This window comes from Triturus cristatus, chromosome 4_1 (assembly GCF_964204655.1).
Source record: "Triturus cristatus chromosome 4_1, aTriCri1.1, whole genome shotgun sequence".
NCBI lineage: Eukaryota > Metazoa > Chordata > Amphibia > Caudata > Salamandridae > Triturus > Triturus cristatus.
In genome coordinates this window covers 156,231,141-156,254,364 of record NC_140585.1, presented here as the reverse complement: position 1 = coordinate 156,254,364, position 23,224 = coordinate 156,231,141, and the positions used below count along the sequence as shown (strand labels likewise).

At 42.8% G+C, this 23,224-nt stretch overlaps 1 protein-coding gene across 1 annotated transcript; it reads right to left on the bottom strand.

Annotated features, from left to right (window-relative positions):
• Positions 1-12,777: 12,777 nt before the first annotated feature.
• Positions 12,778-13,719, bottom strand: LOC146853754 (olfactory receptor 5AR1-like). The gene has a single exon (XM_085650866.1). The coding sequence runs from the start codon at positions 13,717-13,719 to the stop codon at positions 12,778-12,780; it is 942 nt and encodes a 313-aa protein (XP_085506992.1).
• Positions 13,720-23,224: the final 9,505 nt, after the last annotated feature.

Below are 23,224 nucleotides of genomic sequence, written 5' to 3'. Positions count from 1 at the left end.
GATGCAGTTTATTGCCCCTACTGTAAGGGAAACACCCCACATCAAAGGGATTACAGTAGATCAAAGCCCCTACCCCCTGAGACCCGGCCGGTCGCACACACCCCCGGGAATTGGCGGAATGTCCAGCTGTGTGATAGCCATCTCCTACTGTGGATGGGGTGGGGACTTCCACTGTAGATATGTGTGAGAACGAGCTCAAAGTGGGGATTCCGAGGATGTTCTTTCATGTTCCAAGACAATCTCAAGAATGTGCCATGTATGATAACTCTGCAATAAAGTCATAAACCTGTGTATAAGAGGCCAGGCCTCAGAGATGCAGTTAGAGCACCTCGTGACGATACCTTGCTGTCTGATCTGATGTGTTCTGCTCCGACGGAATAAAAACTTTGTTTCCTGCCTTCCAGTCTCCGGCGCCTGCCTCTTTCATTGGTAAATTATCGAATGGTATGAGAGGCGATTACCGCCGGGCAATACTTGAAAGGTTATCGACTGAAACTGCCGCTACCGTTTAACAACGCAATGAATATTGCGAGCAATTTCGAACAACAATGCCCCTTGTTATTTTGTTCTCACCAGGCCTTAGCAGCTAGACCAAAACATACTGATGCAGCTGTTGTTTGGACAACGTACTTTAGTTTTAATAGGCTACACAAATAGGTAGCACATACTTGGCGAGGGACCTTTCCAGGGAGTAGAGCGAGACAGCACCTATGATGTAGATCTACCATCTATAGGCTAAGGTATGGGGTTTACTGACACAGCCTACAGATCTTCTCTAATATAATAATATTACTACTTAGCAAGGTGAGGGAGGTTATGATCTGTTGTCTTTCCATGTTAACTTCTCCCTTCATGATTTATGGACTAGCTGCTATGCTGACTGTATTTGTACTATGCGTTTTCCTGTTTGTTGTGACACATATACTGCATATTAGGACACTTTAGTTGAAATAAATATTTTTAACTGTTTCGTGTCTCGATCAGATCTTATTGTGGACAAGTAAAAGAGTGTGAGCGGTTCCTGAGAGATTTTGGAAGTGTTGTGTTCTGAGGTGTCTAATCATTTGTTTCTTAGTGAGTGAGTAGGAGAGCAAGTGAGACACTATAGCTAGTCAGTCATGGGCTCAAAGGTACTAAGGTGGCAGGAGGACTCAGTCCCTATACACCAAGGTCCTATAATCCTGCACATAGTTCTGTTCTGGGGCAGAATCCTTGCAACATCCTGGTTGTCAATATCTTAAAGATTTATTTATGACACAAAAAGTTCCGGTTTTAGAGGAATGTGGATTTGAGTAGGTTGATGCTGGAAAACTGCAGGCCCCCTGGTTCTGGAACACCATAGCTGTTAGCACATACAGAGCATTGTATATGGGAACACCCCACAGAGCACCCCAAGCCACTGCAATGACCTATAGCCAAAGTGTTGGTAAACACCCAAGCTTATAGGTGAGCTGATGCCAAAGTGCTTAGGCAATTGGGAGAGAGGTAGCGGCATTCTAGCTAATTAAGGGAGCCCGAGATGTGTGTTGGTGTTCTAAAGAACTGGTGGCCCTAGTCACAGTGTGGGATATAACAGGGTCGATGGATGAGAATCGCCATGAAATTCGCTGGGCATTACTGTGTATTGGGAATTTTCAAAAATAAATGATATTGTTGATGAGATGTGCACAGAGGATATACTTTTATTAGCACACCCAAAAAGACTCCGCTTTTATCGTTTTTTAACAGCAAATTTTGACTGACTCCCTGACTCATGAATTCTTCGGGACAGATTTACAACTTCTGGCACATCCCTGCAAATCAGCAGGGATGCGCCAAGAAAGATGCGCCACGCAAAACTACCCGTGTGCCACCATGGAGGCACCGAATTTACAATGCGGCACACCATGGCGCAAGGGTAGGGCAATGCGTGTTGCATCCTGTGGCGTAAAGGCGGCGCATTGCTGGAGTCATGTCGCAAGCGCGACGCGGCTCCAGCAATGTTCACGGGCGCCCTGTGCCTAACATGCTGTGCCACTCCTTATGCCTGCTTCAAGCAAGTGCATGATTTTGACGCAGCATGGACATAAAAGTAAATCAGCAAAATCTTGTAGATTTCACTGCGTCACATTTACAAGGCGTTCCTGCAACAAAACGCCCACCCTGTGCTGGAACGCCCACATGAAACCTAATGCAGGTTTCATGTGGCGCAGGGCTTTACAACGTGATGCATCACCCTAGATGCGTCACGTAGTAAATAAGGCGCAACGTGGCGCATGTTTTACGCCACCGCTGCATCACAGAAGTGACGCAACGGCGACGTAAATCTGTGACTGTTGTTTTAATGGAATGAAACACCATGTTCAGTTTTTGTTTTAATTAACATTGCAACACATGTTGTTGTGAACAGTTATGCCCTTCACTAATTGTATACCTCCTCAGGGGATAATGCCCACATGAACTGTGAAAAAATCTATTATGGTTTGCATTTTAGCATTGTGCATAAGCATTGCCTAGTTATTGTGCATTTGTTGAGGTCTATGGCATTTAGTAACACCATCGGTAGTGGTACTGGTCCAGATGCAGTTGCTCAGTACTATGACTGCCCAGAATTAGTAGTAGGGTGACTCAGATAAATATTTTAGTTCATGAAGGGCAGAAATATTGGCAGCAATTTTTTATGTCTATCATCACGGGTTTTGCATTTGTGTGTAAAATGTTTAACCAATATTGCAACCGCTATTTTGAAAAAGGCCGGCTCCGCCTTTGCATTGGTCGTGTATTCTATTTTGAGGGCAGGTTTTAGGCAGGCTGTGTGTTCTGGTGCAGAGAAAAGGTCTCGATAAGTCACCCCTTTAGCAGGGTGCACAAGCCCTCAGATGAGGGCACAGTGGCATGAGCCCTGTACCCCTACAGTGTTTAAGTTAATTCTTAAACATTTTAAGTGTAGTAAAGCTATACAGAGCATATGATCTAGGAGTTGGTCATTACGAACTCCACAGCTCCATATCGGCCTTACTAAAAATTGGGAAGTTTGGTAGCAAACTTCTCAGCACACTGATGTCAGTGTGGTTTTAATGTATGCACTCAGGCCTGGTGTGGTTCCTGAATGTCTGCCCCCAATTTGCCACCACCAGACAGGTTTCTGGACACCTGGGTAGAGAGCCTTTGCTCTCAGGATCCAGAAACAAAGCCCATCCTGGGCAGAGGTGTCAGACCTCCTCCCCTAGGATAGGCTTCTAGAGCCGTCCCTGCCTTCCTCTGCCACCAAGAACTGGTTCCCTCTGGTTCCACCAAGAACTGGTTCCCACAGTTTCTTCCCCCCCTTTTTGATGGCAGAATCTGTGGGAAAACCAAGCTAGGGATAGAGTTGTGCCCACCATTGCCTACCCCATCCCTCAAGAGGGATAGGTGAGGTGAAGCACACATCTCAATCCCCTCCATGTTTAAGATGACGGGACTCAGTCTATTAGGGAATGGCTCATGCTCCCTCCCAATGGAGGGTGGCATAATAGGGGGTATATCCATCACAAGGAAGGGACGCATTGGTCTCAACCTGCACACCCCTTTAAACGCCCCTAAATATAGTATTTAGAGGCAATCCCTAACATAGCCTCTTCAGATTTCGAGGAAAAAAGAAGAAGGACCATGGAGCTGTGCCTACCCAGGAAGAAGAAGACACCTACACCCAACACATTTATGATGGTAGTAGTGGATCATGCTACTAAGTATCCTGAAGCCATTCCCATTAGGACTACTACAGCCCCTGTGGTAGGCAAGGTCCTAATTGGTGATATCACCAGGGTAGGGTTTCCTAAGGTTGGTAGTATCAGACCAAGGTTCAACTTAATGTCTGCATACTTAAAGCACATGTGGGATGAGTGTGAAATGATATACAAGTTAATAACACCTTACCACCCACAAACCAATGGTCTTGTTGAGATATTCAATAAGAAATTGAAAGGTATGATAATGGGACTCCCTGAAAAGCTCAAAAGGAGATCAGATATTCTGTTGCTCTGCCTGCTTTTTGCCTATAGAGCGGTGCCTCAGAAGGGAGTTGGGTTTTCCCCCTTTGAACTTCTGTTTGGCCACCCTGTGAGGGGACCACTTTCTTTTGTGAGGGAAGGATGGGAGAGACCCCATCATGTACCAAAGCAAGATGTGATGGACTACGTACTAGGCCTTTGTTCTGGGATGGCAGAGTACATGCAGAAAGCATTGAAACACCTTGAGGCCAGCCAGGAGCTCCAGAAGCTCTGGCATGACCAAAAATCTACACTGGTGGAATTCCAACCAGGACAACAGGAATTGGTTTTTGAGCCAGTAGTACGGAGGGCCCTTCAGGACAAATGGAGTGGCCCTTACCCTATGCTAGAAAAAAGGGTGAGGTCACGTACTTCGTAGACCTGGGCATTAGCAGGACCCTCAAAAGAGTGATAAATGTCAACTGCCTCAAACTCTATTGCAACAGGGCTGATGTCACCTTGCTGATGGTTACTGATAAGGATCAGGAGACAGAGAGTAAACCTTTCCCTGACCTCCTCTATTACAGCTCCTAAGATAGGTCAGTAGATGGAGTTTCCTATTCAGACACCCTCTCTGCCCAACACCAAGTTGTCTTCAACATTATGCACAGCTCTGTTCCTTGAACCCTGATCAGACACCCTGTTGTACTGATCATGTGGACACTGGAGACAGCCTGCCAGTCAAGATCAAAATCTATCACCAGTCTGACCTAGTCCAGGAAAGCATCAAGTCTGAAGTCAGCAAGATGATGTAGTTGGGGGTAATTGATCCTTCTGAGAGTCCCTGTGCCAGCCCAGTGGTTCTAGTCCTCAAATCTCATCCACAGGGTGGAAAGAGAGGAATTAGGTTTGGTGTGGACTACAGAAGTGATAGATAAGTTAGGGGCAGCCAAATACTTAAGTACCTTTGACTTAACTGCAGGGTACTGGCAGATTGGTACGGCTATGGAGCAAAACATTCCCTACACCTAATGGGCACTCCCAGTTTACTGTGATGTCCTTTGGTCGAAAGAATGCCCCTTCCACCTTCCAAAGGTTGGTGAATCAAGTCCTTGCCGGGTTGCAATGCTTTAATGCAGCTTATCTAGATGATATTGCTGTGTTTAGCTCTTCCTGGCAGGATCACCTGAATGTTTTACAGGCCTTGCACGTTGCAGTCCTAACTATCGAGGCATCCAAATGACAGATAGGGCAGGGAACCGTTGTGTACTTGGGCTACCTTGTAGGTGGAGGTCAAGTCCAAGACTTCCAGTCCAAAATTCAGACCATTCTAGATTGGGAAGCTCCAACAACCCAGTCCCAAGTCATGGCATTTCTTGGCATGACTGGGTACTATAGGAAGTTTGTGATGGAGTATGGATCCATTGTGACACCCTTCACAGAACTCACCTCCAACAAGGTACCCAAGAAAGTGAACTTGGACAGTTGGCTGCCAAAAGGCTGTTGACACCCTAAAAGAGGCAATGTGCCCAGCACCTATTCTCAAGGCTCCAGATTACTCCAAGCTGTTCATAGTGCAGACTGATGCCTCTGAGCTAGGGATAGGCACAGTCCTATCTCAGACAAATGATGATGGACTAGACCAATCTGTTGCTTTCAGAAGCAGAAGGCTATTCCTCAGGGAACAGCGTTGGAGTGCCATTGAGAGGAAGGTCTTTGCTGTGGTTTGGTCCATGAAGAAGTTGAGAGCATACCTGTTTGGTACTCACTTACTACTTCAAACTGACCACAGATGTCTCAGATGGCTGATGCAGATACAAGGAGAAATCCCAAAACATTTGAGGTGGTCCAAATCCCTGCAGGGAAGGGACTTTACAGTGGAACATAGACCTGGAGCTGCCCACGTTAATACCAATGCCCTTTCCAGACAGATCTTTCCACTTAGACAATGAAAACTCTCTTGGGAAAGGTAGATTTCATCCCCTTTCATTTGGGGGGGGGGGGGGGACAGTTGTGTAGGAAAATGCCCCTTTTTGCATGGTAACCCTCCATGTTTTGCCTGACATTTGATGCAACCTGACTTGATGTGCCCTGGGCCCCTGCCAACCAGGTTTTTAGGGTCTGTATTCTTTCCCAAAACATAACCTTTGTCCCCACAGTTGGCACCTTCCTGGCCACAACTAATCCCATTGCAAAATGTGCAATGGATACCAAGGACCCTGTTACCAGAGAAGGCCTCTAAGGGATGCAGGACCTATTGTGCTACCCTTAGAGGCCCTGCACCTTAACACCCACACACTGCCATTGCACGCTTGGTGTTCTGGTGCAGAGAAAAGTGAAGAGTTAGCATGGCACACATCCCTGTGAGCCGTCCCTACCTCCCACTGTCTGAGGCTGAGGTAAGTCACTCCTCTAGCAGGGTGCACTTGCCCTCAGGTGAGGGTACAGTGGCATAAGCCCTGTACCCCAACAGTGTTTAAGTCCATCCTTAGACATTGTAAGTGCAGTAAATAAATACAGAGTATATGGTCTGGGAGTTGTCATTATGAACTCCGCAGCTCCCTACTCACCTTAATAAAAACTGGGAAGTTTGGTACCAAACATCTCAGCACATTAAACCCACACTGATGCCAGTTTGGTTTAAATGTAAAATGCATCATAGATAATGTTCCATGAAAAATTACCAGCCCTGGTGTGGTTCCTGAATGGTTGCCCACCATTTACAAGCATCAGCCAGATTTCTGGACACATGGGTAGAGGGTCTCCACTCTCTGGGCCCAGAAATAAAGCATATCCTAGGCAGAAGTGTCAGGCCTCCTCCCCCAGGATGGGCTGGGTCCACGAAGGGGAAGCTTCAAAGGCCTGCCACCTTTAGGAGCTGACCCTTCCATTTGCTGCTCCCAACAACTGGCTCCCACTGGTTTTGCTCCCACTTTGGGAGGGAGAATTGGCTGAAAAAACCAAGCTAGGAAGAGAGGTGTGCCCACCTTTGCCAACCCAACCTTTTAGGTGGCAGATGCAATGTTAAGCACTTATCTCAGTCCCCTCCAGCTTGAAAATGTGGGGACTCAGCCAATTAGAGAGAGGCTCATGCCCCCTCCCACTGGAAGGGACCCATTGGCCCTGACCTGCACATCCCTTTAAACACCCCTAAATCTAGTATTTAGAGGCAACCCCAAACCTTACCTCCTCGGATTTGTGGAAGAAAGAAGAAGGACCAAATAGTTGTGCTGACCAAGGTTTCAGAGGACACCTGCTGCTTTGGCCTCAACCCTAATGGCCTGTCCCGACTACAACCTGCCCACAGCTAAGAATGAAGCATGCCCAGCAGCAAGGAGCCCAAAGGACCTGGCATGCACTCACTTTACAGACTCTATCTCCTGTGAGCACTTGATTTGCTCAACAAAGTTTCCAAGAACAGAATCCTGATTTCAGCAACTCCGTGATTCTGCACCAGATGCCCACAGCCTGAGTGACCCATCACCACAAAGATGTTTCCCCAGTGATCTTGACCTGAGATCTGGTGATCCCTGACCACCCTTAAGCCTCCAGACGACGCCTGCAGCCTCAACACAAAGAGTACCCCCGACCATTACCTGAGCTGGTAAAAATAAAATGATGCCAGAAGACACCCCTGCTCCCGGTGGCCCACAGCCTTGGGTGGCCCAACTGTAGATGTCCAGGCACACCCAAGAACCCAACTTTCCTCTCCAGCCAGTGGTTGTCTTCAGTAAGTCTCCCTACCCGAGCCTGCAGCAACTTTGCCAAACCAAGAGGCCTCCATTGGAAACTGCAAGGTCCTCAAAGTCCTCTTGGCATACTGCACCCAGCCACCCCTGTGCCTCTGGTGGTGCTGCTCATTTGCTGATTGTTGGCGCCTGCAGTGCTGACCTTAACCTCAGTAGCTTTCCTCCCACACCCAAGTGGCTTTCTCATGAGCAGTCCCTAACCGAATGCCCCATTGGCCCCTTTGACTAACACTGGGCATCCACACTCTGCAACCAGCTGCCCCAGTGCCATTAGTGGTGCAACTCGTGTGCCAGCCTAGACCTTGGGGAACCTTGGTCCTAACCCCCAAAACTCTCACTTATAAGACGTTTACTTACCTGTAAATCCGATAACCATTTTCCTTCCATTCAAACCTATGTTATAAGATTGTGGGCCTAAAATGTTCTGTGTCCAACTAATGTTTTCTATGGGGAAATAGTAATGTTAACTCAAGCAAAGACAAGTCTTACTTACCGTGTATTGTGAGATCCTTCTGTGTGGTATCTAGGCATACCACCCCAGTACTCTAAGTAATCTAAAAGTAGCTGAAATGTACTCTAAAGTAATTACTGTATAATCTAAACTGCCTTTTGAATCAATACCAACCTGTAAATATTGCAAAATTCAATAACAACTTCATTTCATTGTGAAGTCCTGCATTTGACAGTATATTTTACTTACCTGTGCCAAGTCTATTTTGGTTCTAAAATAAAACATATGTATACCTTTTTTTATACTTACCCAATTTGTCTGGATTCAGTCTCTTAGTTTGTGCCTTCAGTCTTGATTGAGTGAATACAATAAATTCTTAACACACCCTCTGGATAAGCCTAACTGCACGTTCACACTACCACATAGAGAGCTGTTAGTACTTTGCTAATTAAGCCTCTGCTATACCTCTGGGGACTTCCTGGAATCTGTGAACATTACACCTTACTTTGGTATAGTGTGTACAGAGCCAACTTCCTACACTCCTCTACTCACTCATCCATAGAGCCACTCATGTACCCACTCACTCAGCCATAGAGCCACTCACATAGCCTCTAGCTTACCCATACAGCCACTCACATACCCATTCACTCACCAATGTAGTCAGTCACACAGCCACTCCCACAACTTTACAATTACTCACACTCCCACTAATTTGCCCATACAGGTACTCACACACGCACTTATTGTTCTGCCACTACCCTTCCCACCTGACCTGAAAGTTTGCTTGCTGCGGAATCCACCTTCTTCCTATAATCTGTTTACCGTGTCCATGCACCAGCCCCCACCTTTTGATCTGCTGATCTGATATGCTGCCACTGACCTCCATTTAGCTTGATGTACCTGCCCAGTCTTCCTGCACTCCCTTCCCCAATTCCATGCCCCATCATTGAGCTTCTGCTTGGCCTCTGTGCTTAGCTTGCTGCCCCTACTCTCCTTCCCACTACCCCACAATATCTGTATGCATGCCCCTGCTCCCTCCTTTTTTCCCACCATGATCCATGAACCTGCTACTGTCCCTCAAATCTATTCTTAGTGTTTTGTTGAGCTGCCACTCCCACCTGCAAAGTATGGTTTGATGACTGCTGCCTTTCCCTGCCACCTCAACCATGCTAATATCTCCTCCCTCCAGTCCACCATGGTCCATGTTACTTAAAAACCCTTCAGACCTCCATGCTCTCCTGTACTGCAAGTGCTCCTCCTGCTTGTCCTGTTTGGACTGTTGTGAAGCCCCTTGCCCTGCCCTCTCTTGTCTGTGTCTAGCCCCTACCACTTACTTCTGTCCTCTGTGGTCCTCTGTGCATGCCCCTGCTGCCCTCCCTTTTGTCCACCATGGCCATTGTGGTGCCACTAACCCTCCTGCTTGCCATGCATGGTCTTCTTTGCTGCCACATCCCCTTCTACTGCCCTGTGTGTTCAGTTTGCTGCCCCTGACCTTCTCCCACCTTCGCTCCCTTATCTGTGTGTATGCTATTCTAGTCTCACTATTGCCCTTCATGGTCAGCTTGCTGCTCCTGCCCAGCACCCTTGCCCCCTGCCCACTGTTTTCCATGTGCAGACCCCTGATCCCTCCTGCCTTGTTTGGTCTGTTGTCATGGCCCTGGCCTCTCTCTCCTGCCCTTCATGGTCCTTTATACTGTCTCTCCTGTCTGTCTGGCCCTTGCCTCTGTCCCCTCTGCTCTCTGTTGTCCATGTGCATGGGCCTGTCACCTCCCTATTGCTTTCCATGGACTGCTGTGCTGCACTGCCGACCTGCTTGCACTGTGAGGTGTATTGTGCTGCTGCAACCCCTGACGCCTGCCCTGTAAGGTCAGTTTGGTGCTCCTGCCCCTCTCCCTCCTGTCCGCTTTTATCTGAGTCTAAGTCCCTACTCCACTTTTCCTCCCTTCTGTGATCCACTGTACCATACTTCCAACATTTTTAACTTGCTAAGGGGGAGATTTTGAAAACATTCCTGGCAAATTGATTTCCCCCATTGAATTACATTGAAAAAGAGGAGATTTTTGGCATGAGACAGATACAAGTCTGATGATGTGATGTCATCAGTTGTGTCACTGATTATGTCATGAGTGATAAGTTATAAGTGAGGCCATATGTATTGCATTGCAGAGGCATAAGTTATAGTTAGCTCAGGTTACTATAACTGCCAAATTTCACTGGTTTCGTATGAGTGAAATCTGAGCATAACTATAACGTCCCTGTAACCTTTGTTTTTTTCTGTCACTATACCTATTTATATATTCACTAAAATAACCAAAGATTACAATTTGCAGATAATGAGGAGCACCAGTGAGCCGAGTTTTAATTTCACCTAATAGTTATAGTTAGCTGACAAGTCTCTTTGTGGTGCGAGTGAGCTCAATACATGGTTGATTTGTTAAGCACTTCTGAGTGACCACTGGTCAGTAGTATGCAGTGGTCACTGGAAGGAGAGAGTGATGTATGTTTTAGACTGCTTTTGAATGCTGACCTGGCATTGTTGTATCCATGTCACCATGTTTCAGTGACCGCAGTGGGTTATATATAGTGCATATAATGTTTCCTGCCAAGGCGTTAGTGTCAAAGAAGAATCTACTGACATTGACTTGGTGGGCGGTATTCCTGCCCTTTCCCTGTGACACAATTCTTGTGAGTATACCCCTTAAGTACAGCCTAGTCTGATGAGTTTTGTAGTTTTTACTCAAATAACTATGGATATTGCACTTCTTTGCTTATGAAAGGTTTCTTTTTGGTTGCTGTTGTAAAGAGGCTGTTCTTTTATTAAACAGAGAAAGATAATTAATATTCTGAAGCCTTCAATCATGACATAGAAAGCAAAGCAGTTGCAGCTGAGACAGCATGGGATACAACAAAAAACATGCCAGTACCATGAAATAGATGCCAGAGGTGGCCTCTGACAATCCCAGGCCCAAATTAAATGCTGGTTGTAAATGCTACATTTGACAACAATGCTCCATCATGCACCACAGTAGAGGGCTTGGTAGTTTCTCTGTATACAAACCTTGATGTGTCCATGATGAAAACACACTTGGGTCAAAGTCAGAGATGTTTAGTTTTCACGTCTTGGTGACTCCATAGCAAAATGTGATCTTTTTGTTTACATTATATAAAGTATGCATTTGTAGTTACTCCATCTCTTTCTGTCAAGTTCATGTGCTTTAGTTGGCATTTAAAGCTTTAGTTCCACCTTTATTAACTCTATATCCGAACTACGGAAAGACATTAAATAATGAAATACATTTTGTACACATTTGGCTTTTGTATTAAATATAGTGTTAAAACTGGAACATTAGAAAATGACAAAGTTTACACATTATACATTTAAAACAGCAAGAAAGTGACATACTCACAGGCAGAAAAATACTTCTGCCCATAAAATGCGGCAAACGCACAATGTTTAAATTCACTTGTTTTAGCATCGTGATAATATACATATAGGGGCTGATCTGAGACAAAAGTCTAACTTTACTACTTTTGATATTCACAAAGATCATTTACGAGTCGTACCTTTACATCTACAGTTTTACATGACCATCTCCACTATTTATCGCATGTTCCTAATGTTCCCTTTTGTAAAAATTGCATTCTGGCCCTTTGATTACACTTCATCCGGCTCGAGCCGGAGAGTACGGCCCAGGTGCAGAGAGTGCGGCCCAGGTGCGCAGATGACTGCGGATGTAAAGATACCACTCATAAATGATCTCTGTGAATATCAAAAGTCATGAAGTTAGACTTTTGTCTCAGTTTACCTTTGTGAAGCGGCCCCATTCAGAACTGTCTTCAAGAAGAGGGTTGAGAAAGCACCTGCTTCCCAAGACTGCCACGGATTGTGGAAAACATAAAAAATATGGTTGTTCAGGTATGAATCTCTTACCAAAAGTAGACTGTATGTACCAAAATGCCCTTTCTTAGAATCCTGAAGAATGAATTCAGAAGAGGCTTTTAGTGGCATTTGAACCTCTGGACGTGTCTATACGTAAAAGGACTGGCATAGAAACACAACTTCTACAGTTATCTACCTATCCCTGTGCTCCTGGGCATCACCCCAAGAGTGAGACTATATGCCTTTCTGTTCATTGTATCTATCTGTTTTGATTTCTTCCCACATGTAGCCGGAACTTTAGACTACGTGTTCTTCGTTGCATCATGTATCCTCTATTTTACCCAATTGTTCCCTCCCTACCCATCGCTTTGTACACCACCCATATTACTGTAAAGCACTCTGATACCCTCACGGGTCTGGTTTGCGCTCTATAAAAATTTAAAATATATAAATAAATAAAATTATCTTGCAACACTTAACTAATACCAGTTATTTCTAGCTCCAATTTGGGTGCTTGTGCAAAAAATGTTTTCAAATTGCCCCTGATGTGATCTGATAAACTCTAAGATAAGGATTGGTGTTCCTAAAATGCCTAACACCTGAAAATGAACACAACTGAAAGGGAATGTTTAACTTAGATGATAAAAAAGAAAAGATCACGTTTTCCACTGATGAAACCCGCACCAGGTCGCTATATCTCTTATAGCAAATTGCAGAAGGTTTAGCCTCACAAGTGTCTGTTCCAGCCTCTCACCAGAATGGGAAGGTGTTCTTCAATCCTAATTTTTTCAGAGAATTCTTCATGCTCTTGTTCCTGAGGCTGTAGATCAGGGGATTTAGCATGGGGATAACCACGGCGTAGAACACAGAGCTCACAAAGTCTTGCTCCTGGGAATGGCTGGAGTTTGGTCTGAGATACATGTAGAGGAGAGTCCCGTAAAAAATCACGACACACAGAAAGTGGGATCCACAGGTGGAGATGACCTTACTTCTACCCCTCACAGATTGAATTTTAAAAACTGCACAAAGAATGGAACTGTAGGAGAATAGAATAATGAGGATGGCACTGAATGTAAACAGTGCAGAGAAGGCGAACAACAGCATCTCATTGCTCCAGGTATCAGTGCATGACACCCTATAGAGGGCCACAAAGTCACAAAAGAAGTGCCTGATTACATTTGGCCCACAAAAGGAAAGTACAGATATGTACCCAGTGTTAATCACACAGCTCATAAGGCTGGCAACATACACCCCCGCCACTGACCACAGGCAGACATTCTTGGCCATTATGAGTGTGTAACGCAATGGGATGCAAATTGCTACATATCGGTCAAAAGCCATCAATGATAGAAGGTTGCTCTCTGATGTAGCAAACAGGGAAAAGGCGGCTAGTTGGGTAAAACAGCCTGGGACAGAAATAGATTTCCTCACTGCCAGGAGGTCAGTCAACATCTTTGGGGTGATAGTGGAAGAATAAAACAGATCAATAACGGCAAGGTGACTGATGAAGAAGTACATTGGTGTGTGAAGGCAAGGGTCACTTGTGATCAGAAGGATAATTCCAGCATTCCCAAAAACAGTGATGATGTAAACAGTGAGGAATATCAGGAAAAGTAGAATTTCCAGTTCTGGAACATCTGTAAGTCCTGACAGCAGGAATTCTGTAAGCACAGTGTAGTTACTTCCTTCCATTGGATGTGGACATGTGCCAGCTGGAGCAACACTGAAGATGCTGATAGAAATAGAAAATGTTAATGTTTTTTACTTCAGCCATAAATATTGAAAACAAAAAGGTAATTTATATGTGTCCATGATTTTGTTAGTAACCAAATACGTTTTTTACTATTTTGTTGGACTCTGGCCTTAAACTATAAACTTCTGAATAACCAGGATGTTCTATAAGATGTTCCCACCTGAAGTCTTAGGATGATTTTACAAGTTACAATGGCATATCTTACATAATTATTTTGGAATTTACCAACAATGTGCTATTGCAGATCTACTGTACACTTCATCAGAATGATGGTTTTTAAGTGTCTCTAGCAAATTTTTAGGACAGAATACAAGCAAGGCCTATATGTCAACCGGGATTTAAATTAAGCAGGTGAAATGAGGTTCTCTTGTCTTATTAGAGGTAAACTAATCTCCATTGCACATTAAGAATTACATTTAGCTTGAGAAATCAAGATTTGCTATATAATAGCTAATTTCTACATTTCTCGCACATTGGCTTGAGGCAATAACTTGCTCTACAGCCTAGCTGATGCTACTTTTGCACACCTTGAAGTCATCCTACATGCTGTGACATGTCTCAAGTGCATGCAAACATTCAACCATATCATCCAAACATCTTCATCTTCAAGAACAGCTGTATGGCATATAGTTTTATAAGAAAAAAGCTCCATTACTTGAGAGAACAGAACACCTATGCCCTCCTGCAGTGCAAGAAAGAATATACCAATTCATCCCTTCAAGAAAGAGTAACCCCACATATTGGAATCCCAGGTGTTGCCTGCCTCTCTGTAACAATCATGAATTGTACTGTTATGTTTCAGAAGATATCCCAAGCTTTGGGATCTCTAGACTCTCTGGTGATGTAGACTCAACATACCAACATGAAATGTATAACCTGATGAGGGTAAACCCACGGACCACATAAGTATGACATGCAGGTGATGAATTCTGAGCAACAATCAGTCCTCCGAGACTCCCAGGAGTACTTGTTGTTAGTAGGTACTATACATCCTTTCACCATAAATAGACACCTTCTAGAAAACACACTAAGAATATACTTTTATGACTGATAATACAAACAAAGTCCAATCCTAGTGGATATAACATGTATGATTGAAACTATAAAACACAAAAGAATGGTAGCAGCAATAGAAGCTAATAAACAGAATATTATGGAAAACTGCAACGGGGTTACAGTATTTTAGAGTATCTCTGCATTTGTTCTCCAACCACTCAACCTTCCCTCCAACTAAGCTAGTCTTAGCACCAAAACTAGCCTGTATGAGATTGATAAATGGCTTTGCTTTTTATCTTCTTACCCTAATGGAACAACAGAGTTACTGTTTAGTACGAAGACAGCTATTGTTTCTCTGAGTTCAACAGCAATGGCATCCTAGACAAGCCAATATGGCTCATCTGACAGCTTGATGCGTCTGCCGTTGGTCTTTGCAAAGGAAATTGTGTTTACAGCTCTCCTCTCAGCTCCCTGCTCCTTGTAAACAAAGATTTTTCTCTACCCAGTTCTTGACTATATGCAGCTTAAACACTCCTTTCAGCATGCTGAATGTCATTAAAATCAATAATCATTACATGAGCCGTAATGCGCTTTCACCTTTAAACGCTTCCATGAAGCATAGTTGACCCTCTGAACTCTACCTAACAACAATTACTGAAGCACTTCAAGCAAATATTAATCAATATATTTTGTGCAAACTGATTTATTAACCTGCAGTGAAACAAATTCAGAATAATACAAAGTGCTGTGCATTTTTAATTGAAAGAAAAGTCACTTGCATATGTGAATATATGAAATTTAATAGGAGATAGCTAAATAAGAGACATTTGAAGATTATATCAGTGTTATTTATCTGAGGCTGTTGTTAATTGATGTTTCTGACGGATTAATCTAAAAGGAGATTCCTTACCTTAGCAAATGCCTCAGGGGTCAGAATGGATCCTGAGAATTTGTAGCAGTCCTAATGCATACTGCCATGTTAGCTTTTTCAGCTCCACAATGGGTTTATACAGCTCCAGAAAAGATGAACCGGAGTCGCATATAAGTGCCACCTCTCCATGTTGATGTCAGTTCCCTCCTTTCCATGTTTTCCAGTGTGGATCTGGAACACTGCTCTCAACTTTGGGCCCAGTTTGTATTTAGGTGGGCAGCCTGTTTCCCCACCAGGGTGATCGACCAAATTACTCCATTGCCCTGATGGAGATGTCACCAACTTAATTTATAAATGACCGTCAAACTAGTAGTCATTATTTAAAGCATTAGTATGAGCCGTTGTCAAAGCAGTTCCTGTCAATGCATTTCTCCTTTTAGTTGAGGATCTGTCATCATTAAGAAACCCTGCACCAAACTGTTTACTTTTTTATTTTCAAAAGGAAAATCCCAAAGTAATCTCCTATGGCCTGGGGGGCAGTTTTTGCTTTTTAGTGGCACTTAAAGCCAGGATTTGCCAGGCTGTGATTGACAGTAAAAAACGGCTACATGTTCACCCATCCTATTTAGGCAGACAGACACATAACAAATTCTCTGATGACCCTTACTCAGCTGGGCAGTCAGAGAAGTTTGGCTACAGCGATGATCGAGTAGTCACCAATGTAGCCAAACCTCTTGTGCGACTGTAGATAAATCGGACATGTGAACCACTGTGTCAGTGAAGAGCCATTTCAACAGAGTTTCCTCTCAGTCAACATTTAATATCTGGCTATTTGTCGGATCTTAGACAACTCCAAAATCTTTTCCACAGTGAGCTATGGAACAAAATTCCTACCAAAAATAACAAACTGTGCCATGACCGAAGGAAGCAGATGTTAGTCATGGGCCGGTAGAAGTTGTGCATTTGATGCCACAACTAGAAGTCACATGAGAAGTGTGCCTTAATTAACCCGCAGGCCAATCAAGACTGGGAGGTGCAGTTGTAAATCACCAAATACAAGAAGTTACTCTTAGTCATGAACACGATCTCAGTGCAGGTCACAGATCTTTCACGATCTCTCCAATTTCTGCTCTAAGTCTTATAATAAGTTGAAGTCCAAGTCGAAGTGCAAGCAGTAAACAGCGAAGTGGGTCTTGACTCCATCCTGCTACTCTGACCCCAAATAGACGGTGCAAGTGTGTCAAGATGTCAGTTGAGTTCATAGGCCATTGAGTCAATTCTTCACTTAGTCCAGACATGCTCTGAGTTTCCCGGGTTGATGCCTTTGAAGTGGCCATGCTGCAAAATTTCAGTGCACTTCTATTGCTCCCTTCTGTGTCTTTGGACCCCACTGAACCGCAGGGTCTTCCAATATGGTTACGTTTGATTATTCCCTCTCTGGCACCATCTGTGGACATCAAAACACGTTACCCGGCTCATAATGACTCCAATACCGACTTTTACTCAGCAACCATTACTGCGGGTGATGCTAATGTCAGATTCAAACTGGTGTCTGCTCATGTTCGACCTATGGTATGCTATGAGATTTAAAAAATCCAGCCTATTTTATGCTTATTGATTATAACTATGTGGCTATACTTATATACACAAACACACATAAATATATATGAGTGTACATATTTATATATATATATATATATATATATTTATAATATATGAATATATATTCACTGAAAAAATCATAGGTTTCAGGGGTGTTATAGTTAGCTGTACAAAACCCTAGAAATTCCCCCGTTATAGTTAGTTCAGCTAACTATAACTCACGCGCCCCCGCAATGCACTGCCGATGACGTCACATATTACATCACTCATGTCATGGTCAGTGACATCACGGATGACATCACTGATGACATCTCAAATTACATCACTGATGACATCACTGATGACATCATCCAGTGAGTCTGTGTTTCTGTTAAGTTTTAATATGTTTAATATATACAGGGAAAGGCCTACGGAAGAATGAGTGGGTGTATAAGTGTTTGAATGGATGTTTTTCTAGGTGCGTGACTGACTCTATAAGTGAGTCATTAAATGTATCTTACTGCAGACTAGTGACTAAATAGTATGAATGTCTGTATCTGTCTGTCTGTTGGTGTGTAAGTGGCTGTATGGTTTTGTGAATAGTAATATGAGTGTCTATATCAGTTATTGATTGGTTGTCTGCGTATCTGTATGGGTGCCTGAGTGTTTGTGTGGGTAGGGTGTGTGTGACTCTGTGCATAGATGTGTGAGTGGGTGATTCTATGGGTGCATGGTTTTAAGAGTGCATCTGTGATGGACTGTATAGTTGGGTGAGTGTATGTACGGGTGTGTTAGTGATTGAATGTATATCTCAGTGGTACATGTATGAGTAACTACATATGCGAAAGGCAGGGTATATGTGTGTAAGAGTATATAACTGGGTATATGTGAGAGTGTGTAATTGTGAGAGTGGCTGTATGGATGAGTGTGTGCTTGTATCAGTAATTGAATAAGAGCGTAAGAATGTGCTAGTATTTTTATGAGTAAGTGAACTTGTGTGTGTATAACTGTATAGGTGAGTAAATTAGAGTGTGATTAATTATTTGCATGATTGACTAGGTGTGTGAGTATGTCTATGGATGATTGGCGGTGTCTCAATGTCTATATAGGTGTATAAATGCATATGACAGTCCTGTACTGAGTCATTGTAAGTATGAGTGACTCTACAGGTGAGTGAGTGGAGGTGTGTGTAGACGTAAGAGTCAAAGAGTACGTATGTTGTTATTGGTATTGGAGTAGCTATGGTTTTGAGAATGGCCGTCTGAAATTTTGAGTCGGTATATCAAATGTTATATTAGGGTGTGAGAAGATGCACTAATTTATTACATGGATGACGTCATCAGTGATGTCATCAGTGATGCCTATTTGAGATGTCATCAGTGATGTCATCAGTGATGTCACTGACCATGTCATGAGTGATGTAATATGTGACGTCATCAGCAGTGCATTGCGGGGGCGCGCGAGTTATAGTTAGCTGAACTAACTATAAAGGGGGAATTTCTAGGGTTTTGTACGAGGGAAATGTCCAGCTAACTATAACACCCCTGAAACCTATGGTTTTTTCAGTGAATTTCTAAGGTTTTTTAAATGCCAATTCCTAACTATAACGTGCATGAAACCTATGGCTTTTTCAGTGAATTTCAAAGGTTTTTTAAATGCTAATTCCTATCTATAATTTATCTCTAAAGCTATGATGTTTAATGATTTTCATGGAATTTCAAAAATTTTCAATTTCAGTGTGTCAATTCCTTTAAGTAGGTTTTTTTTAAATTAATTTTTATCACTTTTTTTAACGTATTTTTTCAATTAATTCTTTTAAAAATTTAAAAATATTATTTGTTTTTATTGGGTTTTTATTTTTTCCATTTTTTTGGGATCCGCGCACCCTATACGCACCCTTCTTGACCCCTACGTGTAAGCATCCATGCAAGGGTAAGTGTTGGGTACGTGTTTGGTGCGTGAATGCAATGCGACTACGCGACTACAAGACTATACGTGACACGTACGATGCTCGTCACGCGACGCTTGCTCGCTTCCGCGATGCGTCATGTGCGTTCAAGACGCGGTGGGTGCGCGAATCCCGTGAAATATTTAACATTTAAAAAAATATATATGTATGTATTTTACGAGAATATTAATTGAAGACAAACTGTAAACTACTCATAAAAGTAATATATTTTTACATTTAATCCTATATTCTTTTTAAATTCAATTTCGCGGATGCGCGCTGGGTGCGTGCTGCGTATGCGCACGGTGCGCGGATCCCATGTGACCTGAAAAAAAGAGATTTGATTGGTTCATTACACTTCCTGTTCTAACTATTGAAAGACCCCACCCATTTCAATCATTCTTCTATGACCTTCTTTGGAGAGAAGAAGCTTTTTTGACTAGGTTTTAACTTAGCTCAAACTTTTTTCTTACCAAACAATGGCTTCAGGGCAGCAGGCATCTCCTGGATCTCCTCATTCATCTGAGGATGATTTTTTGGAAGAGCCACCACGCCCACCACATTTTTCATCTGTGGTGTGGTCATTTTTCACAAATCCAGAGGGGCAAACAAAGACCAATGCCACCTTGGTGACCTGCAAGATCTGCCAGAGAGTGCTGTCTCGTGGGGATCCAAACAAAAAATATTCATGCGGAACTGCGAGCATGATGAAACATCTAAGGACCCTTCATCCAGTAAACCTTGCTCGGGAGGAATGCCGAAGGATGAGAGTCGTTCCTGCTCCTACAGATTCATCACATCCAAGCACTTCAAGAGTGTATCCTTCTGCACAAATTAGGACATCCGTCCGCAGTTCCAATATTTGAAAGTGCTCTGCATAAAATGCAATGCTACTTTATGCTATGGGGAGCAGTCTATTGATCTGATCTGTCGCAAGCAAGAAAGTCACCATTGCTAGTTTTTTTTTTCCTGAAGTTCATTGTTTTGTTCCTCCAGTTCTATTTTTTCAAGAAAATCCCCCAAAAAATTAAAATTGTTCAAAAAACCCCCAAAAAATATAAAAGAAAAAAGAAGAAAAAAAAAAGTTCTTCTAAGAACTAACTTTCCTGGTTTAAAAAAAGAGCTATATATTTGTTTGTTGGTGTGCGAAAGTTTAGATGAATGTATGTGTAGAACGTAATGGACTGAATGAATGCATTAATAGCGTATGGTGAATGTATAAGTGCAGAACTAAGAGGAAGTGCTGCAGCATCACACAGTAACCACTGTAACTGCAGTGTGCTGTAGTACTTCCAAAGCACAGGGATGCAACATATGTACATAAATATGTTGCACATCTATGCTTCTCTCTGCACAGCTGCTAAATTGTAGCCATGTGGTGACACAGGCACCCTTGCACCATAGTGGAAGGATATCTGTGTCATGTGCTGTTTGTTTTTGTGCAGAAACACACACCGTCCTGCACAAAAACAATCAGTAAACGCATTTTTCTCCTTCAATATATGCTGAACATTTTAGCATGCATTGAAGATTTAAAAATGAGGAGAAAAGAAAACAATTCTCCTTGTTGTGCTTTCGTACACCAATTAGAGAATGGTGCAGCATTCACACACATATCGAGATTTATGATTTATGATAAATCTGGAGATGTGTCTTGTTCTATGAGTATTCAGTGCAATCATGCACAACAACACTTATAGAACAACCTTTCAACATAGTGGTGTGTATAGTTGTATTTACATGGAGTAGAAAAAGTACACAGAGCGCCTTTTCCTCTCTTTGCAAATATGAAAGAGTGTATTGTGCAATAACTATGTTACAAAACGTGACATATTTCTGTTTTAAAATTGCTTCCAAATGATAGAAGGTAAGCACAGAGTTTTGTCTGCAAAGATACTCAAACAAGAATGATTGAAATGATTGCGGTCCTTCAATAGGTACAATTGGAAATATTATGAACCACTCAAATCTGTTTTTTTGGAGGTCACATAATATACGGTAACAGAGAGATTTCAAAACTACATCGGTATAAACAGAGTGTTTTTAAAAACTTGTTCAATCTTTGTAGGTTCTTGCAGATCTCCCCATTCTGCATATTAATACTTAGTTAAACTTACCTTCACAGTAATAGAAATTAAAAATGGTATACATTTTTTTCAGATTTTTTTGCAATAAAAATGAATGTAAACTGCTTATTTTAGAATTAGGATCTGTAAAGAAAAGAAAAAATAGTTATAGCATGTAATAATACATTTTTTACAACACAGCATAATTTCAACAAAGTAATTTGCTTGCCTTTTTTGCTGTTCTCAGAATATATTGAATTTCACTAGAAATAGTGATTTCAATCGTACTCATCACTTAACAGCGGGCAAAAAAAAAAACAATCAAAAAGATTGTTTAAAAAAAAACAACATGCTATTCTCAGTAAAATACCACAAGATACAAATCACACATATATGAAATGCTTATGGCTAACAAAATTTTATAAGTTTAACTTATAAAAACTGTAAATGTTGTCGCTTAAAAATATTCACCGAGTCAATGAGCACAAAAAAGTCCATAATTCAAACATATACCTTTCCTTGAGGCAAAATGGTTTTTTTGCACTCCTTTTTATGTAAATTGTCGAATGGTAGTCCCATTAAATTATAATAATAAATTCCCCAGAGAATGAATTTTCTTCCTAAAACTTTGACTTTAAAAATATTAGGTAGGAATTAGGTAATTCCCTAGGCAAACGTTGTTTGAAAACTAACTGGGAATCATTACAAAGTGTCCAGCCTTTGTCACATTTTAGATAGGCAGTGTAATGTCCAGATGTGGTGGAAGGACCATCATGGAAAATTATTGCTACAAACTGCTTTGTTAAAGTATCCAATTTTCTTCCATCAGCTATACAACGTTGCATCATTAAAATTATGTATTGTCCATATTTTGTTAAAAATAATGTGGATAACATTTCTGATTTACATTGGCTACACTCCATGTTTTGATTTGCACCTTTAACTAATTTATTGAAAGACACTGATTTACAGTCTGGTAATGTTAAATACAGAAATCTTTCAGTATCTACATTAGTGGAATATGTATACATGCAATTTTCACAATGATGTTCCCCTTTGTAAGAAAGGCCAAAAATATTTTCTATTTCTACACCTTCCTTTTCAAAAATGGTAAGCATATTCATTAAAAATTCCTGAGCATCTTGTTGGATATTTAGGTGGCAATTACGATCCGGTAAAAAAAATTCCCGTACGACTCGTATCCGGTCTTTTTACCGTACGAATCGTACAAGTGCCGTACAAACTGGCAATCACGATTCGCATGGTAAAAAGCCCATACGAGTCGCATTGGGAATAATTCCCCACACGTCCTCGGGTCGGAAAAAGTGTCCGACACGTCCTCGGATGATTTACCGTACAAACGTGAAAAGCGAAGTCCGACCGGGGAATCACGATCCGTCCCGGGCGTCCGAACGTACAACCGTATGGTTAAAAGACCGTCCGCACCGAACTCCTATAGCAACCATGGAGACGTCCAAACAGGTGCCCGGTACGTGCCGTACCCCCCCAGCCCCCGCATGTAAGCGCCGTACCCCCCCAGCCCCCGCATGTATGCGCCGTACCCCCCCAGCCCCCGCATGTACGCGCCGTAACCCCCGTGTATGTACACCCGAGTACGTGTCGAACCCCCCGTGTATGTACACCCGAGTACGTGTCGAACTGTACGTGTCAAACCCCCACGTGTATGTACACCCGAGTATGTGTCGAACTGTACGTGTCGAACCCCCCCGTGTATGTACACCCGAGTACGTGTCGAACCCCCCGTGTATGTACACCCGAGTATGTGTCAAACCCCCCCGTGTATGTACACCAGAGTACGTGTCGAACCCCCCGTGTATGTACACCCGAGTACGTGTCGAACCCCCCCGTGTATATATGCGCTGGGGGTACGCACCATACATACACGGGTGGGGGTACGACTCGAACGTACTCAGGTGTACATACACGGGGGGGTTTGACACGTACAGTTCGACACGTACTCG